Genomic DNA, 21271 nt, shown 5'->3' with positions numbered 1-21271 from the left:
TGGCTTTGTTTTTGCTTTTGTTTTTTCTCTGTTTGTTTTTGAGAAAATACCTTAAGTAACTGACTGGAACTCAGCCTTGTAACTGTGCTATGCTTTGGGGAAGCCTGAAGTATCCTTCCAACGTAGTTCAGAGTGTCCCCAGGCTTCTGTTGTCAGAGACCCCTTGGGCAGCGGGAGGTTGGCAGGGCCTGAAGGCCAGCCCATCCATCAGAGAGAACCCCTTCCTCTTCACTGCAGCCCCCAGTGGCAACGCCTGGCAGACGGGCATCTGCCGAACTCAACCCCAACTCCTGCCTCCTTTGAGCACCCCCGTCGGCTTTCCTCTTCCCCACGATGAAATACTGACCTTACTGGTCCAAATGTGAACATGAAATAAAGTCATCCTTTCTGCTTTGCAGAAACACAGCTCTCTGCAATCACTTGTCATAGCAGAAAGAGCACTGGATTAGGAGTCAGGAGATCTAAATTCCAGTCCTGGTCCTGTCTCCACTCAGACATTGGCCATGGTCTGGTCACATCATCTCCTTTGGCTCCCATTTTGTTCTCTGTCAAGTCAGGGGGTTGGATTTTGGTGTTTCTATGGTATATTTCAACTCTGTTGTTCTCATTACAAAAATCTTCACCTCAGACTTCAAGCCTCTTCCTGCCTGTCCTCCCAGCCTGCATCCCAGCCTGGTTTCCTGTTTGGGGCTTCTCCACCTGAAGTCCTGTCCCCCTTCCTACTCAGGTGGAGCCTTCCTCCGTCGTCTTTACTGCCTCAGTTTCCCCTGTGTTGGTACTTATTGTGAATCTTGTGGGTCTGCTTTTTTCTTTGTTTCTTTTCATTTTCCCAAGTTACCAGTGAAACCTAGCAATGACATCCTGCATGTCAGGGAGTCGTAACTTTGCTGTGACATCCCTTTGGTTACAGGCACTGAGCCCGGAGGCAGGACGGGGTCCCTTTCCACCCCCGCCCCCCGCCCTGCTATTCACAGGGTCAGCTCTCAGTAGCAGCCTCGTCGAAGGCCCAGAGGGCTTTTCCAGTTGTTTAAGTGGCCCTTTATTTGGCTGAGCGTGCCAGCAGCTCTAGGTATGCTCTATATGTGAATCTAGAATGTTCACATGGGGGAGCCAAGGAGGGAAGCGGACTTGGGGGAGAACTGAATACAAGGGGAATCTTTCATTATTCATCTCCACTAGTAATTAGAGGGCACTATTGAATAGATATAATTGGATCATGTCACAAAAATTAAGATAAAAGATCAAGCACTCCACCCTCCCCTTCCACCACTGGCTGAGTGTGCCTCCACTGCAGTTTTGCTCAGCCAGTGCTAGGACTCAGTGCTCAGATGCAGTAAGCAGCACTGTGTGTTTGTGTGTGTGTGTGTGCACATGTATACAGAAAGCGCCCCCCAAATGTGCTCACCTAAACCTCTATCAAGTCTGGGAGATATGAAAGGCTGTTAGAATAAATGGAGCAACATACAAGACAAGGCATTGATGAGAGCCAGGGGCTGGTCTCTCTTCCTAGCCAGCAGATGGGGAGATTAGATTTTATCTCTGAACATTGTCCTTGTTCCATTAAATGGGAGATGGAAAGGATTGAGAGTTAGCTACCCAGAGAAATCAGTACTAGGTACAAATGCATAACTGACTTGTAGGAAAAGCTGCTTCACCAGGTGAAGATGATTAACAAGAAATTCAAATACTGTGTGGTTCATCTTTTTCCCTGAACATGCCTTTTTCACCAGTGGTTATAAGACTTTAAAAAGGCTTTTTGTACTGAGGTTCTATTTGACTTCTTCGGCAGATATAAAGTTCTAAATCTATCTATAGGATTTGAAAACTATTCCAAAAAGTGATTAGTAAACTATATAGATGTGAAAGGACATCTGAAAAAACATTTACTTACACATAGGCCTACAACTGGATTTCTTTAAAAGTAACCAGATGACACTCAAATATTTAAAGAAAAATATTTGTGGAGTGAAAAAAACAGGCAAACAAATGCACACACCATTAGCATCAGGACATGAGCATCAACACAAAGGGAAAGCTATAGGCCTTTTGTCCAAGGACTGACTTATTACTAACAAAAGCTCCAGCAATATGGGTGCAGTGCACATGTGGGCCCCTGACTCCCCTGAGATTTCATCTTATCTTTATTGGAGGTTTAGAAATATTATTTCTTAATCTATCAAATAATCAGTAAATTAGTTCCACCTTGAAGTTGTCAGTGGAGCACCATAAAATGAAAATGAACTCAAGATGGAATATAATAGAATGTTCCAGTTGCCAAAGACCAAGGACCTATAGACTTGATGTCATAACACAAGAGTGAGAGGTTGCTGGGGAGAGCACCTAAATAAAAATACACATGTCACTGGCATTGGTGCTTCTGCTTAGCGAGTCAACCCATAACTCCTGGCTGTCTAGGGTAGAAAAAATGCAGCTTCTAAATGTACCCACTTTCCTCCTGCCCAATAACTTTGGTGGAAAGCAGAGCTGAGCTGGGCACGGTAATGGCTTTATGGTACATAAACACCAGGTGCCAAATTCTTCCTTCTGTGACTCCCACATATAAAGCCGTTCTTATTCCAAGCCCGATTGTTTCACCAAGAGGAATGTAGACAAATAGGAAGCTGTGGCCTTAAAGTGAGACCTGGTTTTCAGGGTGTGTGACTGGGTTCAGAGGAACCATGCTTGTCTGAGCTCATCTTGGTGGGGTGGGGCTGGGTTACTTGGGCACACCATGGCATGGGCACGTCTTAGCTTTGCCTTCTATTGTTTTTGTATCAGTCCAGTCATGATGTTTGAAGTGCCTGGGTAAATCCAGAGCTAGTTCGTTTTGTTCTATGTGTTAGGATGATGGGTGATTGTTTTTCCTTCCAACTTATTTTTTTTCCTATAAGTTTCCCCTAATGAATATATTACAAATATATTGCTGGTAACATAAAAATAATGTGAGTTTAATCAAAATATAATTTATTGGGTATTTTCTGATTGTCCATCCAAGTTCATTCTCCCCCTTTTCTACTCTGCTCTCTGCACTGAAAGGCTGACCCGCTCACACTGCATTAGTGAGTACCTTTAATTTGTGTTCTCCTGTTGGGTTTGGGCCCATGGCCGTGGGAGCACCACAGGAGGTTCCTGGGAGGGAGGACAGAAGGACTGGGTATCTGTTCTCCCAGCCCCTTCAGTTGGCTGCCTTCTTTGACCAAGGGCCACAGCTCTGGCCAAGCACCCTCTCCACATGGCAGTCTCTCCTCCCCTCAGCCTACTAACCTCTCTTTCTCTCTCTGCTGAGTCCTAGTAACCTCTCCCTTCTCTTACTGCTGTAAGCCTTGGGATGCTAACAGCTCCCTGCTGAAACTAACCCTGGGTACTGTACCACTTGCACCTGCACTCTGTGCTTCCTTGCACTCTGCCCACACCTTTGCAAATAATCCCTTTATTAAATGCTCCCTAAATTACCCAGTTTGAGGGTGCCAGCTGATTTCCATGGGGACCCCAGATGATACAGTAGTCGAACTCTAATTGAAATTGCTATTTATTTGCAGTAAGTCTGCCCAGACTACCTAAAGCATCATTTTCTTTCTGTTTGACTGGAATTTTATCAACACTGTGAAACAGTGGAGTCTGAAGGTACAACGAAGTGAAATGAAACTTTAGAAATTAAGGTCTGTGATAGCTTCACGAGACAGGGAATTGGACAGACAAAGCATTCATGACTTTTAAAGAAATATTTTGAAGACATGGGATCCAAGGGAGAAAAATCATAAAAGAAACCCTTGGTGGTTAAAAAAAAAAAAAAATAGAGCCATTGGGTTTTCTGTGTATTTTTCTCTTCTTGAATTCTTGTTTTAAGAATAGGGATCTAAAGTTGTCTGGTGCTTTTGGGTTAGGATGAATGAGGGAGGATGTTATGAATGGGAAAGGAAGGAGTAAATAAGGAGAAATAAAACGAAGGAGGCAGGGTTGAAATTTCCAATACAGTGGCCAGGCCTCATAGGTGAACCTCATTGGAAGGTGACATTTGAGAAGACACCTGGAAGAAGTAAGGGAAGGAGCTGGGGATATATGGGAAGAAGCCTTCCAGTTTGGGGGAACAGCCAGTGCCAAGGCTCCCGTGTGTTAGCAGAATATCGAGGAGATCAGCCCGAGTGTGCAATAGAGCAAATGTGGTAAGGAGTGGTAGGAAGTGAGATCAGAGTGGTCATGGGTGGTATCATTTAGGTTTTTGGAGCACCACGCAGGCTCTGTAAAAAGGGAAACTGTTACATTGGTTCCTATTGCACTTTTCTGGGACCTTAAGGATCTAGAGACCCCAACTTGCTGCTAGGAGAAATTGATAAAATTTGCTCTTAATAGTCAGACAGGATTTCCAGAAGCTTCTTTGGGGACTGTCATGCTCAGCTGTGGCCAGGCAGCTCCCCTGTGCTGCATAACAACTGCTGTTTGGTTTGCAATGGTCCAGAGAAAAATGATATCTGTTTGTATCAGGATGTCATCAAATAAGATAAATTAAACCTCTCATTGACTTCTTCTGTTGCATTACTCAGTTTGGTTTTTGCTCTAAGAATGAACAAATACTGGTAATGATGATTCAGTTTGGTTGGAAGCAATGGAGATTCAAAAGTACTTGTCCTCCAGTAAAACAGCCACTTTCCAGGATAGAAACAAGGGGCTGAATTAACATCAATCCTTCGAACAGCACAGCAGTAACTTACATTTGCAAGTACCAGACAATTTACAATGCAAGGCATTCACGGACAGCCACCTGACAGGTTCCACCAGAAGTGAAATGAAGTGCAAGCATGCTCATTCTCTATTGTTTTGGAGGAGGAAGTCTATCTTGTAGCACACTTTCCCTTCCACTGAAGATTGCAATTCTATTTTATGTTAAGAGCATAATGTTGCCAAATATTCAGGAATGCAGATGCCCAACCAATGCTCCAGGCAAGGGAGTTTTCAAGCAATTCCATCTTAGTGGTGCCAGCCCTACCCTCCAGCCTTTTTGGCCAGCAGAGAATAGGAGCTGAGAAAGGGGGCTTGGGCCAGGGAAAGGCAAAAGAGAGTCTATTCTCAGATCTGTAATGTGTCATTAGCAGCTTTCATGGGAGTGCTACATTTATATTTCTGGTCATTAAGTAAGTATGCATTTGATTCTCTTTGAAATACTAAAGAAATAGATCCCTCAGCATCCTTGCGGTTGTTTCATACATGATCTTATTTTTAGTAACTTTACCAATTTCTGGTACGGAGGGGAGAGAAATTTGTTTAGTGATTCTAGAAGGGGCCTTTTGCCTCTGGCACCACGAGACCCATCCTCAGCGTGACTGCTCAGCATTTCCCTGGATGCTTGGTGCCCTTTCATGATTTTAAAGCCTCTTCTCTTCCCCAGGCGTGAGAGCTCCATAATGTCACTGTAGCCTTCCCTTTACCTTCCCCACACCTGCCTCAGGGACCCAGTTCTTCGCTTGTCCCTAGTCACTTCGCTCTTGCCTTTCTCTCCTTAGTGGCTCTGGTTTGAGTTGGCCAGACCGATGACAGATCGAGGACACTGCTGAGCTCTGTGCCAGGCTCTGTGTATTGATATGACAGAGGATGACTCAAATTAGCAAAAGTTATCTCTATGTTAGGATCTCGGGCTTAAGATGACTGTGCCTGACTTAGACAAGAGGAAATTGTGTATCAGATGCTCTTTATTCCCATATCATGACCTCAGAAATCACAGTTTATTTATCCATGCAGCCAGCGGTCATTTAGTTCTGTGCCAGACCCTGAGCTAGGTGTTAGCGATAGAACAGAAAACAAGAGAGGCACTGTCCCTTCCTCCCTGGAATTTATTGTACAGTGAACTGGAAGTAATCGTAATCACAATGGCACATTGTGAGATGTGCTACAAAGGGAAGGATTGGGGTGCCGAGGTGGGAAAGAACAGGTGGGATACCTTTAGACAGGGAAGTTACATCGAGAAAGTGACATTTCATGTGAACCTGAAGAGGAGAGAGGAAAGGAGTCACTCTAAGAATGAGGGGATGTCAGAGGAGAGAACAGCAGGGTTATAAGATAATACATACGTTTCTAAAGCTCTTTTCAAAGTATCACTACATCTTAACTTTATAGGTCAAAGGAAGCAAGGGCACACTATCCTCATTTTGTATTTGAGAAAATGTCATCAATCAACCAACAAATTTATTCCCTAGAGGATGGGATTTAGCAAGGCAGCAAGGAAGAGAGAAAATTCCAGGCCTGGGGAATGTTCAGGCAAAGGTGTAAAGGTGGGGATTGGAAGTCATGAGTTGTGTAGTGAATGGACCAGTGCGCCTAGAGTGAAGAGTTTGCACAGGAGACAATGGTAGGAGATGGGGCAGGACACTTAGGGTCATGAAGGCAAGGCTCAGAGCGGGCTTTTATTGTAAGTAATGGGGAGGCACAGCAGGTTCTTGAGCTGAGGAGCAGCACTAGGAAAGTGCTGAATTACGTCAATTCATTGGACAGTGGGGTCTGGAGTGGTCTTGGAGGAACCAGAAGGATTAGAAGCTGGGAGAACAGTAGGAAACAATTGTGTGATCAAGATAGGAAGTGATAAACTTTCGGAGCTAGTGGGATAGCAGAAACAAACAAGCAAACAAACAAAAAACAAGAAAAAAACCCCAACCCCACAAAACAAAACAAAACAAGACAGATGTGGGAATTATGAAAATAAAATTGACAGACTGGAGAAGTTAAGCAAGATCGTGTGCTATGGTGGAGTTTGGATGAAAACAGACTGGTTGACCAGCCCTTTGCCCTTCAGAACACAGAACTCAGCAAACATCTGTGTGACTGGCATTGCACTGGGCCCTGAGTAGAACGATATAAAATCAGACCCTGTCCCTGTCATCAGACTGTTCACAGCTGGAAGGGGAAGACTGACCTTAAAAATAAATAAATATACCAGCGTGTTCTAAGAGCTTGAAGTATGTATGGGCTAAGGTGGAGGATGGAGCAGTAGTTAACTGATTCTACCTAGTGGAGAGCTGGTGTTAGCCTTGGTAGTAATGATGGTAAGAATCATGACAATTATACTACTGGCTACTAACATTTCCTGGACACTAATGTGTCCAACGTTGCCTGAAGTGCTGGACTTATATTACCTAAATTTAATCTTTACAAAAACCTTACAGGATAGGGTTGTCCTTATTTAACAGACGAAAAAATTGAAGCTCCGAGAAGCTATAAACTTGCTCAAGATCACACATCATTCGTTTATTTGCTGCATAATTGAATCCATTGCATAGCCACCAAGTGGATGTCTTGGAGGGAGGCACTGGCTATTCTCAGGTGAACATGTATATTTCCTGCTCCCAGTTTACTGGAGGAAGCACCTGGTTGAGGTAAGACAGGTTCCCTAAGGGAGGTGCGGACAAGGCACTGTGGGAGCACAGAGCAGAGAACAGCTAACCTGGCCAGACGGAATGTGGGCAGGCTCCACAGGGGAGGGGGCATCGGAGCTGGATCTTGGAGAATGCATTGAGTGCAAAGAAGAAATATTATGTGCAAAGGTGAAAAGGAGGCACAAAAGGACGTGGAACAGTCAGGAAGCATCGAAGCCCATGTGTGCGTGAGTGGGAGGTGGAGGGAATGGGGAACACAAATTGCCAGGAGAGGATGTTGCGAAGATTGGTTGGAACCAGCTTTGTAAAAGACTCCAGTCCATGCAAAGGCTCGTGTAGGAGGTGATGGATAACCAGAGAAGCGTTTCAGTAGGCTGGGGCCATGAGGGAACATACAGCTCTCTGGAAGAAGATTCTTGAGCCATGAGGGACCTTACCAGTGAGCAGTGAGTGCAATAAGATCATTTTTAGCAGCATGAGATGAGTTTTTAATGTCCAGGATATCTGTGGGTACATCAACTGCAGAAATTGTTCAGTTCTAGTAACCTGAATAAAGTAGAGTCGTTTCTTTCCTTTTAACCCATGTGATCATATTTAGCAAAAGCAACCAAGACAATCAAGTGGAACAAAAACATGGATAGTCCAAGACGTGGAGGACCTGAAGAGGAAGGGGCAGGATCTTTGAGAACCACCCGGAAACTGTCTCTCACAGTCAAGGCTGGCACCTGAGAAGACATTTATTGTCTTGAGTATTTTACTACAGTATGAAATACATAGCTATAAAATGCTCAGAGGGATGGCTCAGGACTCCATCACTCAAACCTAGTATTAGAAAGGATGACGGAGCTCTGGGGATGGCAGGGGAGCCTAGGCCAGTTGGATGGATCTTGCTGCTCAAGATCCTACAGCCTCGAGTCTAGAACCTGCCTTGGGGAAGCTGTCTGCTTCTGGCAACAGGTGAGTGGGCCAAGGCCACTGAGGGTTACATCAGGGTGCAAGCTGTCTTTCTGCCTACTGCAGTTTCTCCCCTCAAGTCAAACGAAAGTTGCCTATGTGTGCAACATGACCTCTAGACAAGAGATACTAATCAAACATTTTGAAATGAATTAATGGTGTACTGTCAGGCTTGTCCAGGTGTGAAGGTGATGGTGATGACATTGATCTAAATTAGCGGTATTCTAGATATGCTGTAATTCTCAAACCATATACCAGCACTAATTAATCATTTCTTTTAATGTCCATTGTAAGGATAGCAGGCATACTTTATTTTTTGCCTTGTCACTTTTCACAAGAAGATATTTAACAACAAGATTATAAAGGCAGTATTGCTTAGTGGTTATGAGCCTGATGAAGAGCTCTGAAGCCAAACTACCAAATGGATCTGAGCTCTTCCATTTATTGGCTGTGTGACTTTCAGCAAATCACTTAAGCTCTCTGTGCCTCCGTTTTCTCACCTGTAAGTGGGGATAATAACCATCCCGACCTCCTAGACTGTTAAATGATTTTTTTGGACATGCAGTAATGCTATGTAAGTGTTAGCCATTATTCATATTATTAATACTAACATGAGTCATGAGGAGTAGCCACCAGAATGCACCTTTCCTCTCTGAGCCTCATGTTCTGAACTTTACTGAAAGGAAAGAAGCATGTATTTGCTGTTGGGCACGTTGCTGGAACATCTGTCATCTCACACAATCCTGACCACAAGCCTGTCTACTAGATAATTGTCTCCATTTTAAAGATAAGGAAGGTGTAGCTCAGAGAACTTCAATAACATGCCCAGATGATACGGAGCTGACGCAAACTTGAACATAGGCCTGGCTGATTCTGGTGCTTATGTTTTCCTTCAGGACCATGGTACCTTTTAGAATTTTTCAGAGCATACTCTGAAAAAGCAGAATTTAAATGTGTGTATCGGCCGGGCGCGGTGGCTCACGCCTGTAATCCTAGCACTCTGGGAGGCCGAGGTGGGCGGATCGTTTGCGCTCAGGAGTTCGAGACCAGCCTGAGCAAGAGCGAGACCCCACCTCTACTAAAAAAAAATAGAAAGAAATTATATGGACAGCTAAAAATATATATAGAAAAAATTAGCCGGGCATGGTGGCGCATGCCTGTAGTCCCAGCTACTCGGGAGGCTGAGACAGGAGGATCGCTTGAGCTCAGGAGTTTGAGGTTGCTGTGAGCTAGGCTGACGCCACGGCACTCACTCTAGCCTGGGCAACAGGGTGAGACTCTGTCTCAAAAAAAAAAAAAAAAAAAAAAAAAAAAAAAATGTGTGTATCAAGGATGGAGTTTTCACAGTCCCTGTGCTGTCCTCTCCCTTCTCTCCTGGAAGAGGTTACTTGAGAAGGTTTCTCATTTTATGTTGTCAAACTTGCCCTGCGTGACTCTGAGAAGGAGAATGCTAGGAGAGGGAGGCAGCCCGCGTGGTCCCTGGTGCCCACTCCTACTCTAGGTCTCCCCTGACGCCTCCCAATGCCCCCATTCACAGAGCAGCTGGTAACATCCCCAAATACCTGGACTGATAATTACAGCTCCTGAGCGCGCCAAAAGTAGGAATCAAGACCCTCTAGCATCCTTCCTGTACTTCCAGAAAGCCTAGTATCTTCTAGAGGGTTAGAACCTTTGTTATTCTGTGACCGTCTTGGACATCTTTTGGATGCAGTTCATGGATGTTTACTTCTGGGAAGTTCTGAAAAGTCTTCATAACTGCCCGGGCATCATTAAGATGCAGACAACTCCAAGATTGCACAACTCGACTTGTAAATACCAGTCCGGATGACCCTGGCTCTTTATGGAGAAACCCATAAAGTCTGCACACACCTTGGCAGTTGGACAGAATATAGATTTGAAGATAACATTTGGGGACCTCATGGGAATCAACGTCATTTTGCCTGTATGCTCCAACCTTCTCTCTCAGTGTTGGTCCACTTCCCTTCATCCTTCATTACCACACCCTGAAATTATAGTTATTTTTAAGAACGTGGACATATCTTCATATACATCAGGTTGTTTTTTGTGTATTGTATTCCAAGCCCATGCATGCAGAAAGACAATTACTGCTCTACCTCAAGCTCACTGGGTATGCAATCAAGGCTCATTATTCTGCTGGTTCTCATCCCATTCACACCCTTTATGTCTCACAACAACAATGAATGGAGAGCAAAGTATTCCAGAACAGGAAGAGAGGAAGTCAGAGGACATGCTGAGAAATCTGAATCAAAAAGGGAGAAATTTAAATGAAGATAGTTTGTTTAAAGTGGAGCTTTCATCTTTGATGGTTTAGAGATCACACTTTTTCTTAGATCCAGTTCTTGAATCATGATCTCTTGGGTCTGGAAGAAAGCTATAATTTTCAGAAGGCTTCTATAAAAGCTTATGGTTATGGAGAAAAATCAACATTTGTAGGTAATGAATCAGAGTCTAAAAAGTCTGTTTGGATATTTAGTGTCTCATAAAATGTAACATAGGAAGAGACTTGTGGAGTATTGGAGCTGGAAAAGATCATGAAGACATGTGGTCCAACACCCTCTTTTTAATGATGAAGCTACTGAGCCCAGGGAGATTGAATGATTCCTCCAGGTTACATGGCTACAAGAAAGGGTAGAAAAACTGGACTAGAAGAGACCTCTTAACTCCCAAGCCGGTATATTTTCAACATTATTACACATTACTAATCATTGGGAAACATTTGAGCCAAAGTATGAACCATGTATCATAAATGAGAGAATCTTAGCAATAGAAGAGACCTTGGAGGTCATCTGGTGCCATCTCCCTCCTGATTCAGGAACCCTTCTGGTGACATCCCTGACAGATGGCCACTAGTCCTGCCAGGAAGCTCAGAACGTTACAAGGCAGCTTGTTTTGTCTTTGAGTATCTCTAGATATTAGTAAATTTAGCCTGGCCAAAGGTTAAATGTCTATCTTTAAAGCATCAGCCCATAAGGGGGGAGGGTGGTCAGAGGTGAGTGACATGGTGTTGGTGATGGTGAAGAGTTTCACTTTTTTCTCATCGTAAGAAATGAGGACAATAATGCCTACCTTGTAGGATCATTGTGAAGATTAGACATGAAGTTTATAAGCATCTACCATAGCGCCTGCTTCAACATAGGCACTCAAATTGTATTTATTATTGACTTTTATCATCATGATTCCACTTTTTTAACTTATGCCCTCTGGAGCAACATAGACTATGTCTAATCCTACAAATATTTGAAGGCAGTTAGCACGACCCTCTAAGTCTTCTCTTCTTCAGACTAAATATTCCCTGATTCTTCCACCATTCTTTCTGTGATGCAGTTTGGATGCCTCCATTGCTTTCATTCCCTCTCATTTGTCGATTTCCCCCTTAAAATGTGGTGGCCAAATGTGGTCAGCCCAACATACTCTACAGTGGAATAATTACTTCTCTTGATCTGGATGTTTCACTTCTCCTAAAACAACCTAGATTTATGTTAGCATTTTTGGAGGCCAGATCACAGAGTTGGCTCAAGTAAAACCTGATTCTGGTATCCAGAGCATTAGCTATGCCTCCCAACTTTATGTCAACTGTAGAGTTGACAAGCACAATTTTTACATCTTCATCCAAGATGTTGATAAAAATGTTGAACAAGAAAAGGCCAAAGGCTGAGCCTCGAGGAACACCTAGGATCCTTCCCTGCCTGTTGACATCTATGCACTGGTTTGGTGACATTGTTTCACTGGCTTCAAATCTACTCACCTGTACTATCAAAAATAACTCAGCAAGATAGAGCCACTCTTTGTGTTTTGAAATTGGAGACTTAATTTATCCAGAGGTAAAATGCCACACTTTTATCGATGAAGACAGGTTTTGAACCCATAATTGGGACAATGTGAACTCAGAAAATAATTTCACATTTGAATTACTATGTAATGCTTAAAGAAAAAAAAAAACGCTTTCTCTTATTGTGAAATGATAATGCTTTTGCTGGGTTGTTTATTTTTCCAAAATGTTTTGAAATTACTCTCTGGGTCTAGGGGAAGAAGGCTGGAGAATTTTCAGATTTTATGTGTACGGGAGAGAGGAGATTATTGAAGAGTTAAAATGTGACTTTCAGGAGCCTTTTCTGTCTCTGGTAGAGATCACAGAGATGAAGTAATGTCTTTAAAGCATTGATGGGGAAGAGTGGGAGATATATTCCTAGATAATAACTTTTACTTTTTGATGATTCTCAGAAAAGATTTTTAGGCTTTTTTGGGGAGAAAGTTGGGGATTACTTCTTTCTCTTATTAAACATACTTTACTGTGAAGAAATCAAACCAAGTTTTTTATAATGCAGCACAAGTCAGTTTTCCTTGGTTTCTATAGTAGATGTAAAGAATGGTTGTCACCATCATTTGAGCCAAAGTGCTTGAAGATTGGAGGCTCAACTCTCAGCATCTTCCTTCAAGGACTCCTTTAATATTTTTTTCCAAAGGTTTTGCTTTTCACTGTACATACCATGTTTGTGGTTTGCTTCTTAATCCTGATTCTTTCTATTTCTTCAGCTCGTAATTGAAAAAGTACCTTAATGTCTAAAACTCTATTATGGTGAGCATACTTTCAGATTGCAAGGTGAACAGGCAGGACATTAGCACTCTTAAAAAATGACCAGGCAATAAAAAACAATATTTCCTGATACTGAATATTCTAGGAATGGTATCTTATAGTTGACACATTCACTCCGTATTTATTGAGCACCTGTGATATGCCAGGCACTGACATAAACAACAGAGACACAATGGGGAGTAAAATCAGATTTAGTTCCTTCTCCCATTGGGTGTGTACAGTCCAGGGGAGAAAAAGCTATTAATACAATAATGAAAAACAATTGTAAACTTGTGAAAAGTGCTAAAGGAAAAGGAGATGGTGCCCATCACTGTGGGAGGGGCCAGGGGAGGCTTCTCCATGTGACTGGACCACTGTCTAGTCCAGGAAAGGAGATGATGGTAGTTGGGGTGTAGTTTGGTAGAAGGAGGGATGGAAAGATACGAAGAGATGAGAGATGCTTAGGTTAAATTTGAAGGACTTGGGGTCTACATATGGGGGTGACAGAGAAGAGATGCTCAGTATAAATCAAGGAGGGTTCATACATTTATATTCATTATAAGTTTAAAGAATATGATCTTGAAAATTAAATTTTATAACTGTACTGATAATCTCTGGTAGCACAGCACAGTGGAAATAATTCTAAAAAGAGAGTAAAAAATCATTCACTACCTTGGATCTGTTACTGACAGAGTGGATGACTCTAAGATGAAGAACTTTGAGTGTCTTTAAGGACCTAAACAATGGAAAAAATCATACGTGTAATTATTTACCTAATGGAGACCTAATTAAGACCCAGAGAAATAAGTTTGTCGAGGTTCACTTTCAAAAGAGATAACACAAGTATCTTTATTTTCATTATTATTTTTAGTCCAATTGTCTTGATCTCTAGATCCTGTAAAAAGTAAGGTATACTCCTGCACTGCCAGCCCGATGCAAATCACCATTTCCCTTCATCTTACTCTACTCAACCATGCTATTTCATCACGCCAGAAAAACTTTCCAGTATATAAGAGGAGCCTTTGGACTGTGTGTGTGTATAAGCCCGTTCATGCCTTTGGGATCCCACGACAACACAGTCGGCTCACAGTCTAAGCCAGGTGTCCAGTTTCCATCTGGGCTCCTGACAGACTGTGTGGTCAGGATTTAGAAATCAGAAACTTGGGAAAGGTGCAATGTGATGGACACAACCACCCCAAATACCATATATGTTATCACCATCATTTAGCACGTAGTGCAGGAAATCCTGTTCTTTGCAGAAGAACTTCAAAGAACCACTTCTAGTTCTCTTGGGTACCATTTATTTTTCCTTTGCTAACACCAATGCGCAGACAGATATATATTTTTCCTCCAGTAAATTGCTACTGACACATCATTTTCTCCCCATCCTCAGCCCATTGTCCAGCTGACCTCTGGAATTTCCCCACCATTCTAGGCTGCAGAGCTGCACCTAGCGGTTCACAGAGGCCTCCTTGCTGCCCTTGCCTGTTAGTTCATGTGGCCCTGCACTTCCTCTTTCTTTCCTGGGTTCTCAATTTCTTCCTCTCTTCTAGCCCCAGTGTGTTGACCAGCCCTCTCCAGCTCAGTGCGAATTTCCTCTAGTTTTCCAAGCGACTTTCTTTTCTATGAATAACTGTCTTTTAAACCTGTTTTATCTTACATATTTTGCCTTTCTTTTGAAGTTTAAACAAAGAAACATCCCTTCAAGTCATCAGAAATAAATACATGACATTAAGTCCCTAAGTGACTCAGGTGTCTCATTTGTTTCTTTACCAGTTTATTCATGCTATTAATGTATATTTATGGAATGGCTACTGCAGTCTAAGCACCACAAGATAGAGTCATGAACACAGACATTCTGCATTCTAGAGGAAAAGATAGTCAACAAGTGAACAGGCCCTCAATCATTGTTCCATATCCCACTATTCCATTCTGTTCTTAGAGATTGATTTTAGGGACATGCAGCAGAAAGTTGCAACTCTGGTCATTGGATCCCAGATACCCTGTCGTCTATTCCAATTATCCATCCTCATTTTACAGGCTGTTGAGATTATGTAACGAGTACTCAGATTATGATTTGCAAAGGTGATATTATAGTTTCCTGGAAAAAATACATGACTGGCCACTCTTATAGGACTGAAAATAAAAAATAACCCAGTGCGCTTGTCATGCAAGCAGGATGCAGAACAGCTATCCACTAAATCACGGTATTATGTGCTTACCACAGAAATCATTTTCAAACTCAGTGTATATCCCACCAAGTCAGAGGAGGTATGCACTAAACATCCCTGTTGCAAACCTCACATCAGGATGGCAGCAGGGCGATCAGTAAACTTCAAGGCATTTCCCCCTGTGCTTTCCAGTAAGGGTGGGTAGTTATTTTTCATCTCCTCTTAGCTGTGAGTTATAACAAGATGAATGGGCCCAGGGCTTGCCAGAAGCCATAACTCTATTTAGTTGACATGACCAGATTCCCAATTTTTGCCTTTGAGAGCTTGAGAGTAGAATAAAACATTGACGCCTTCTGACCTTTCTCCTCTGTCTTCTCTGGGCAGAATATCTCGATGCATAATGCAGTTGGTGGGGCCCTGGCGGGGCCTGGAGCTCACCAGCTCGGCAGTGCCCGGCTGCCCAACCACGACACCAGCGTTGTGATTCAGCAAGCCATGCCGTCGCCACAGTCCAGCTCTGTTATCACTCAGGCACCTTCCACCAACCGCCAGATCGGGTAAGGAGCCCTCCTCGGCTGCCTCTGGGTCCCAGACGGAGCTCAGGGAATGTTCTGGAATTTCTCCTTGTTTCTGGTGCACAGATTCGTTGGTTTTCCTGGCTGGTGTGATATTGCCTAGAGATTTAGAGTGATGGTTTTGATGGGAGAAGGGAGAGGGAGTTTCTGTTTGTTGAAAACCGTCTTGATCCTAAATCTGCATGGGGGATGGGGTGGGGAAACAAGTCATTCTGTGTCATGGTTTCTTCAAACAAGATTTGTGAACTTTAAGATGGCTATGGAAAAATCTATGGGTGTTATGGTGACTAGAGTATCTTCTGTGTACAGTAGTCCGCCCTTAACGACAGGGGGTACGTTCCAAGACCCTCAGTGCTTGCCTGAAACCGTGGATAGTACCAAACCCTACACATACTATGTTTTTTCCATCTGATGACTGAGATAGCTACTAAGTGACCACTGGGCAGGGAGTGTCTACACTGTGGACGTGCTGGACAGAGGGAGGATTCATATTCTGGGAGGAAGGGATCTGCATGGTGCGAAAGTTCATCACACTACTTGAAACAGCACACAATTTAAAACTTGTGAATTTTTTATTTCTGGAATTTTCCAGAACAAAAATATTAAATACTTTAATATTTTTGGACCTTGCTTAGTTGAAACTGCAGAAAGCAAAACTGCAGATAAAGCAGTACTATTCTGTTTCCACAGTCCTCCTTCCCTCTGGTCTTCTTCCCTTCTCCTCTTCCTTGTTAATGCCACCTATTAGCTCTCCCCTCCCTCTGCATTGGCCCATACTCATTCCCAGAGTTAAAAAAAACAAAGAAAGCAGCCCTCTCCTCTCATTTATGCAGATAGACAATACTGAAGCATTAGGGGAAAATTGGTAGAAAGAGCCTGTCATTGACACCCATATCATGTGATGGAAAGAGCTCTCACTTCCTGGCATCACGTGATCACTCTAGCCCCTTGCTATGCGGAGTATGATCTGAGGATCAGCAGCATGGGCATTACCTAGAAGCTTCTTAGAAATGCAGAATCTCTGACCCAGCTTCCTTTTCCCCAGAATGAGGATGGTGTCTGTTCTTTCCAACCTCACAAGAGTGAAATGCGATAAAAGATTTAAGAGCACTTGGGTTCTTAGGAAGAAAAGGTAGTAACTTAAGCCAAAGAGCTATGATAAATTTATATTGGTGGATGCTGGGAGCTGGTTGCTCCATGTTCCCAGAATTCTCCGTTTGAAATAAGAAGGGGAGCTCACTGTGTTTGGTACATGCATCAGAATTCAGTTTGGATTTTCAGTTGAATACTAGATATGGTAGTTTTAAAAAAATTCAGAAGCTGCCCCACAATTTTTCAGTACGTCATTTCCCCCTTGTTTTTAATGTTGTAAGAATCCCAGACCAACAGTGAGTGCTAAGGTTTATTCCTCCTTAGAATGCTCCAGAAGGAGTATCTTGTCTCTCACATTTCTCAGCTTACCCTGTTGTGACATGTAAAGACCCACCTTAAGAAATGACAGAAGCAGGTGACAGAAGCAGGTAATGACCATTTTGTGAGTTTGTCTTGGGTACATTTGGTTTTCCACTCAAGAAATAAAAAATCAATCTGGCCATTTGAACACTGGACTTTGTTTAAAGAAGCTAATGCTAAATTAGCAAGTGTCTCTGTTAAAGATTTCTTTTCTTCTCAAATGACTATGAGAGCAAATGTTGCCACCATCTAAATCAAGAACCCATAATATGCTAAGAGGGTGGGGTGGATTCATTAAAGACAGCATCTAAATCTCAAAGGACTTCTTCACTCTAGTGGCTTGGCTTTAGGCAGACAATTCACAGTTAGGCCAGCTAATTATAATTATTTTATTTTTCTTTCAAGGGGAAAAAACATAAAATGTGCTAAAGTTTACTAGCAGTTTTACAGCATTCCTTCCCCCCTGGAGTTCTCCTGCCTCCCTCTCCCCACCAGCCCCCACCAGCTACCCTCTTGGAGGCCCATAGTGTTCAGCCATTGTTAGTACAAAGCTGGTCTTTATGAAACAGTCTTTTAAGGGTTAGCACTAAATTTTAAGATGAGTGCTGACTCTGTCAATAATTTACCCAGCTGGCCTGGGACTGTACATGTGGGTGACATTGGCAGGCGGTGTCACTATGCCTAGATGGGTGGGGGTGTTTCTCTGGCGCAGATACCCTCCCAAAGCCCTCCATCCTCCCATTTTTCCTCGCTCCTGGGGTGTTGTGTGTCTCTCTTGGTGTGTTCTAGGAGATAATTGTCACTTTAGGACTCTGTCTCATTGCCAAGCTGGAGGGGAGGCTGTTTCTTTTCTTGAGATTCTTCCCTGTCGTGCTTACCATGTTGATTCAAAACCACACATCCTGTCATTTCCATTTTTCTCCACGTGACCCATCCAAAAAACCTTGCCCAGATGATCTCCGGGGCTCAGCAAGAAACAGCCCAACCCATCTCACCAGTGGATTCAGTATGAAACTCTAGGTGGTAACATTTGGGGATGGTTGACTCTTTTATTTCTCTCAGGAAAGAGGAAATGAGTACTTATTTTAAAACATGAGTTCCCTCTGGAGACTGTGTCTTTAAATGAGCATTTGAAATTGCAGATAGCTTTTTTTCCCCCCCTACTTTATTTTATTTTTTTGAGGCTGCACAGAACCATATTGTAGTAATATTCTGATTTTTATCACAACCTCAAATATTTAAGTGTCAAAATCTGGCCAAGCCACCTGCAAATGTTTGCCATGGCTACGGGCCAACAAAAACAGCAAACAGCAATGAAAGTCTTCATTCAGGCTCAGTGCTTAAGCTGCATCCAGCCAGAGCGGCTGGGACCCACCTGTGCCCATGCATGGTGCTCTTGTGCCGCGGCCAGGGGGTGTGTTCACGACTGGGGCTTTGTGGGAGAGGGGGCCGCCTGGCTCCTGTCCCTGCTCTTCCCTTCCCTCTACCACTGCTTGGCTTCTGCAGACAGCCCCACGTTTGCTCTCTTTTCTGTCTTCCTCCTTTCACACTGTAAAATTTAAGCTTAGAGGCTTGAATGTATTGGGAGTGGTATTGACATAAAGGACTAGAAAATGGGAGTGGCGCCAGTTGGGAAGGCTTTGGGGACAAAGGGTAGGCATCCTTGTAAGCATTCGATTTTCATGGTTTTTGAGCAGGCACCGAGCCAAAGCAGACCAAAATGAGTGGAAATGCAAAAATCCAAAGAAATAACATCAAAAGTAGATAGACAAGCAGTGTGCAACTTCCATTCCATACCATAGTGACTTGTAGCATGCCCTGTGCCCAATTCTGAAAAAGTGGTGCTATTATCTCTATAGAAACTAGAGCTATGTATAAATATCCCAAATTGCTCGTGTGTGGTTAGGCAGGCTAGAAAAACACACAGCTATAGAGAGTGTGGGAGGCATCCCCAAACTAGTGACTACTTGCGCTTCATCAAACTGGCAGACACTCTGTCGGGAAGAGTGTCTTTGGCTGATTGATGGTAGCGTTTTAGGAGATAAGTTTCCCAGATGGAAAAAAGAGTGAGCCATGGGCTGTGGGGAAGACAAGTGAGACAGAAAACAAGCATGTGTTAAATAGAGATGAAATCGATTCCGCCTTGAACCAAATATGGGGCAGAATCCAAACAGTATCTGTACTCCAGTCATTTTTATTAGATATCATGTAACAGGCTCATTAATTCAGGATCAAGTCCGAAAAGCCTGGGAAAAATAGTAGATGAGTAGGTAGCAGTGGTATAAGTTCGCTCTCTTTCTCTGTCTCTTGGTCTCTTATCTCATGAAACATTTTTGTAGGAGCCAATGATCAGTTGAGTAGGTGGCTGTGATCTTACTAGATCCCAGGTTTCCCAAAGAAATTGATTTCTCTTTATGGGGTAAGTGATAGTAGATAATTCATGCTCAGTAATTCTTCAGGAGAGCAATGAAGGTAATATGGAGTACGGAGTTCTACAAGAATGGTTATCAGTACAGAGTTCTGACAGGTTATGGGAGACACCGCCAAAATAGTCCACAGATTTTCTTCTTGCTGTTCAATTCTTTGTAGGGGATTGGGCATATGCTTGTTAGATTATTGGTAAGAATTGTTTGACAGTAATTGTTTACAATGGAAGTGTTTTACGTCCAACATCAGAATATACAGTGTGGAGTATTCCGGTTGAGATAATGAATTGGCCAGGAAACTTGGAAACGTGTTCAACAGAATTCATATATGAAGGCATTTATGTATGAAACCCCTCCCTGATTTTATACCAGTTTTGGTCCTGGCACACATATTTCCATATAATGTGTAGCTATCAGGCATTTGTTCACAAACCCTGTTTGCATGGGGCTGTAGCCAGGCAGTTGAAATCGAATTACTTAGCCAGAAGTTTATATAAAATATTGTGGAAGAAAATCTTGTGTTATGTAAAAATAAAAAGGTGCCAAAGCTCATCATAAATTGTACCACCTCTCCGACTTCCTGTGCTCGTTTATCCCTTTTCTCTTTGTGATCCCTGACACTATGTGTCAGGCAGAATATCAGATGTGGCTCAATGGCTATGACCAAGCAAAACAAAGAAGCAAACACAAAAATAACGATAATTAAAAGAAAAGCTGATTACATCTCAGAACTTGTCAATGTCAGAAGGGATGCCCCTGTATCAGGGAGCGTCATGTGGCTTTGTGAGTTGAATGTTGCTGCCCCGTGTGCCATCAAGATGGGACGGTTAATAAATTTGACAATAAGTTTGTTAATAAATTGTATCATTGTTGCTCTGGGGGAAAAAAAGGAGAGAAGTTAGGAAACGATGCCATCGCAGAGAGGCACTGTTTAAAGAAGATCTAAATAACAAAGCAGCTTACAGTTTAAGAATGTACTTGCTCTGTAAATGCGTATGTGCATGAATCCATCGTTAAGAACTTTCTGAAACTTCTCAAACCAAACTGAGCATGACTAAGACTGTCAAGTCCACCACAGGCTAATGCTGGGGACGTCCAGGCCAGCCTCCTTCCTGCTAGAGGCAGCAGGGCAGCAGGTCCCAGGTTGTCACTGCTCCTCAGCCCGTAGCCAGGACAACGTGAAGCTCCCTTGAGTAATTCAGACCAGAAGTCGTTATTTCCTGCTTTGTGTTTTGCTGAATATCACGGCTATGAATATAGCTTTATTGTTGGAAAGTTGCTGGATCTTTCACAGCCCCGAGAACATTTACGAGGGCCCTTCAGGGGGATGCTTTCTGGGAGGGTTGACAGATTTAACCATATGGCTCCCGTTAAATCCCGTGCAGAGCCTTGAGAAATTGCCTCTGACAAGGGGGCCGGCAGCCTTCCACTCACAGGGTTTTATGTGTGGAACGAAACATTAAGTACTGATACTTGAGGAAATATAATGTTTCTGAACATTCAAAAGTTGTAACACCACATGGTGTTGTGGTCAGATGAAGGGGGCAGAGCCAGAACCCGGGAGCACATGGCTGGGTGTTCCAAGAGGCAGAAAAATACCCCGGCTCTCGTCTCCAAATCTGGCTCCTGCCTCCTGATTCCTCAGGCAGGGTCTTAGTGTCTCAGCTCCTCACCCGGAGCACGGCACGGCTAGTCCACTTGGGAGAGAAAATCGGAGGTCACTCCTGGATGGCTCAAG

General features: G+C 43.2%; 1 protein-coding gene across 1 annotated transcript in view; it reads left to right on the top strand.

Moving 5' to 3' along the window:
* CREB5 (cAMP responsive element binding protein 5) overlaps window positions 1–21271 on the top strand; it is a 312329-nt gene that overhangs the window by 61660 nt on the left and 229398 nt on the right. The window contains exon 4 of the mRNA XM_069462072.1: window positions 15465–15637. Coding sequence (XP_069318173.1) covers window positions 15465–15637 — 173 coding nt within the window. The remainder of the gene's footprint in view (window positions 1–15464; window positions 15638–21271) is intronic.

This window comes from Eulemur rufifrons, chromosome 29, assembly GCF_041146395.1.
Source record: "Eulemur rufifrons isolate Redbay chromosome 29, OSU_ERuf_1, whole genome shotgun sequence".
Lineage (NCBI taxonomy): Eukaryota > Metazoa > Chordata > Mammalia > Primates > Lemuridae > Eulemur > Eulemur rufifrons.
This window is presented reverse-complemented; position numbering and strand designations above follow the sequence as displayed.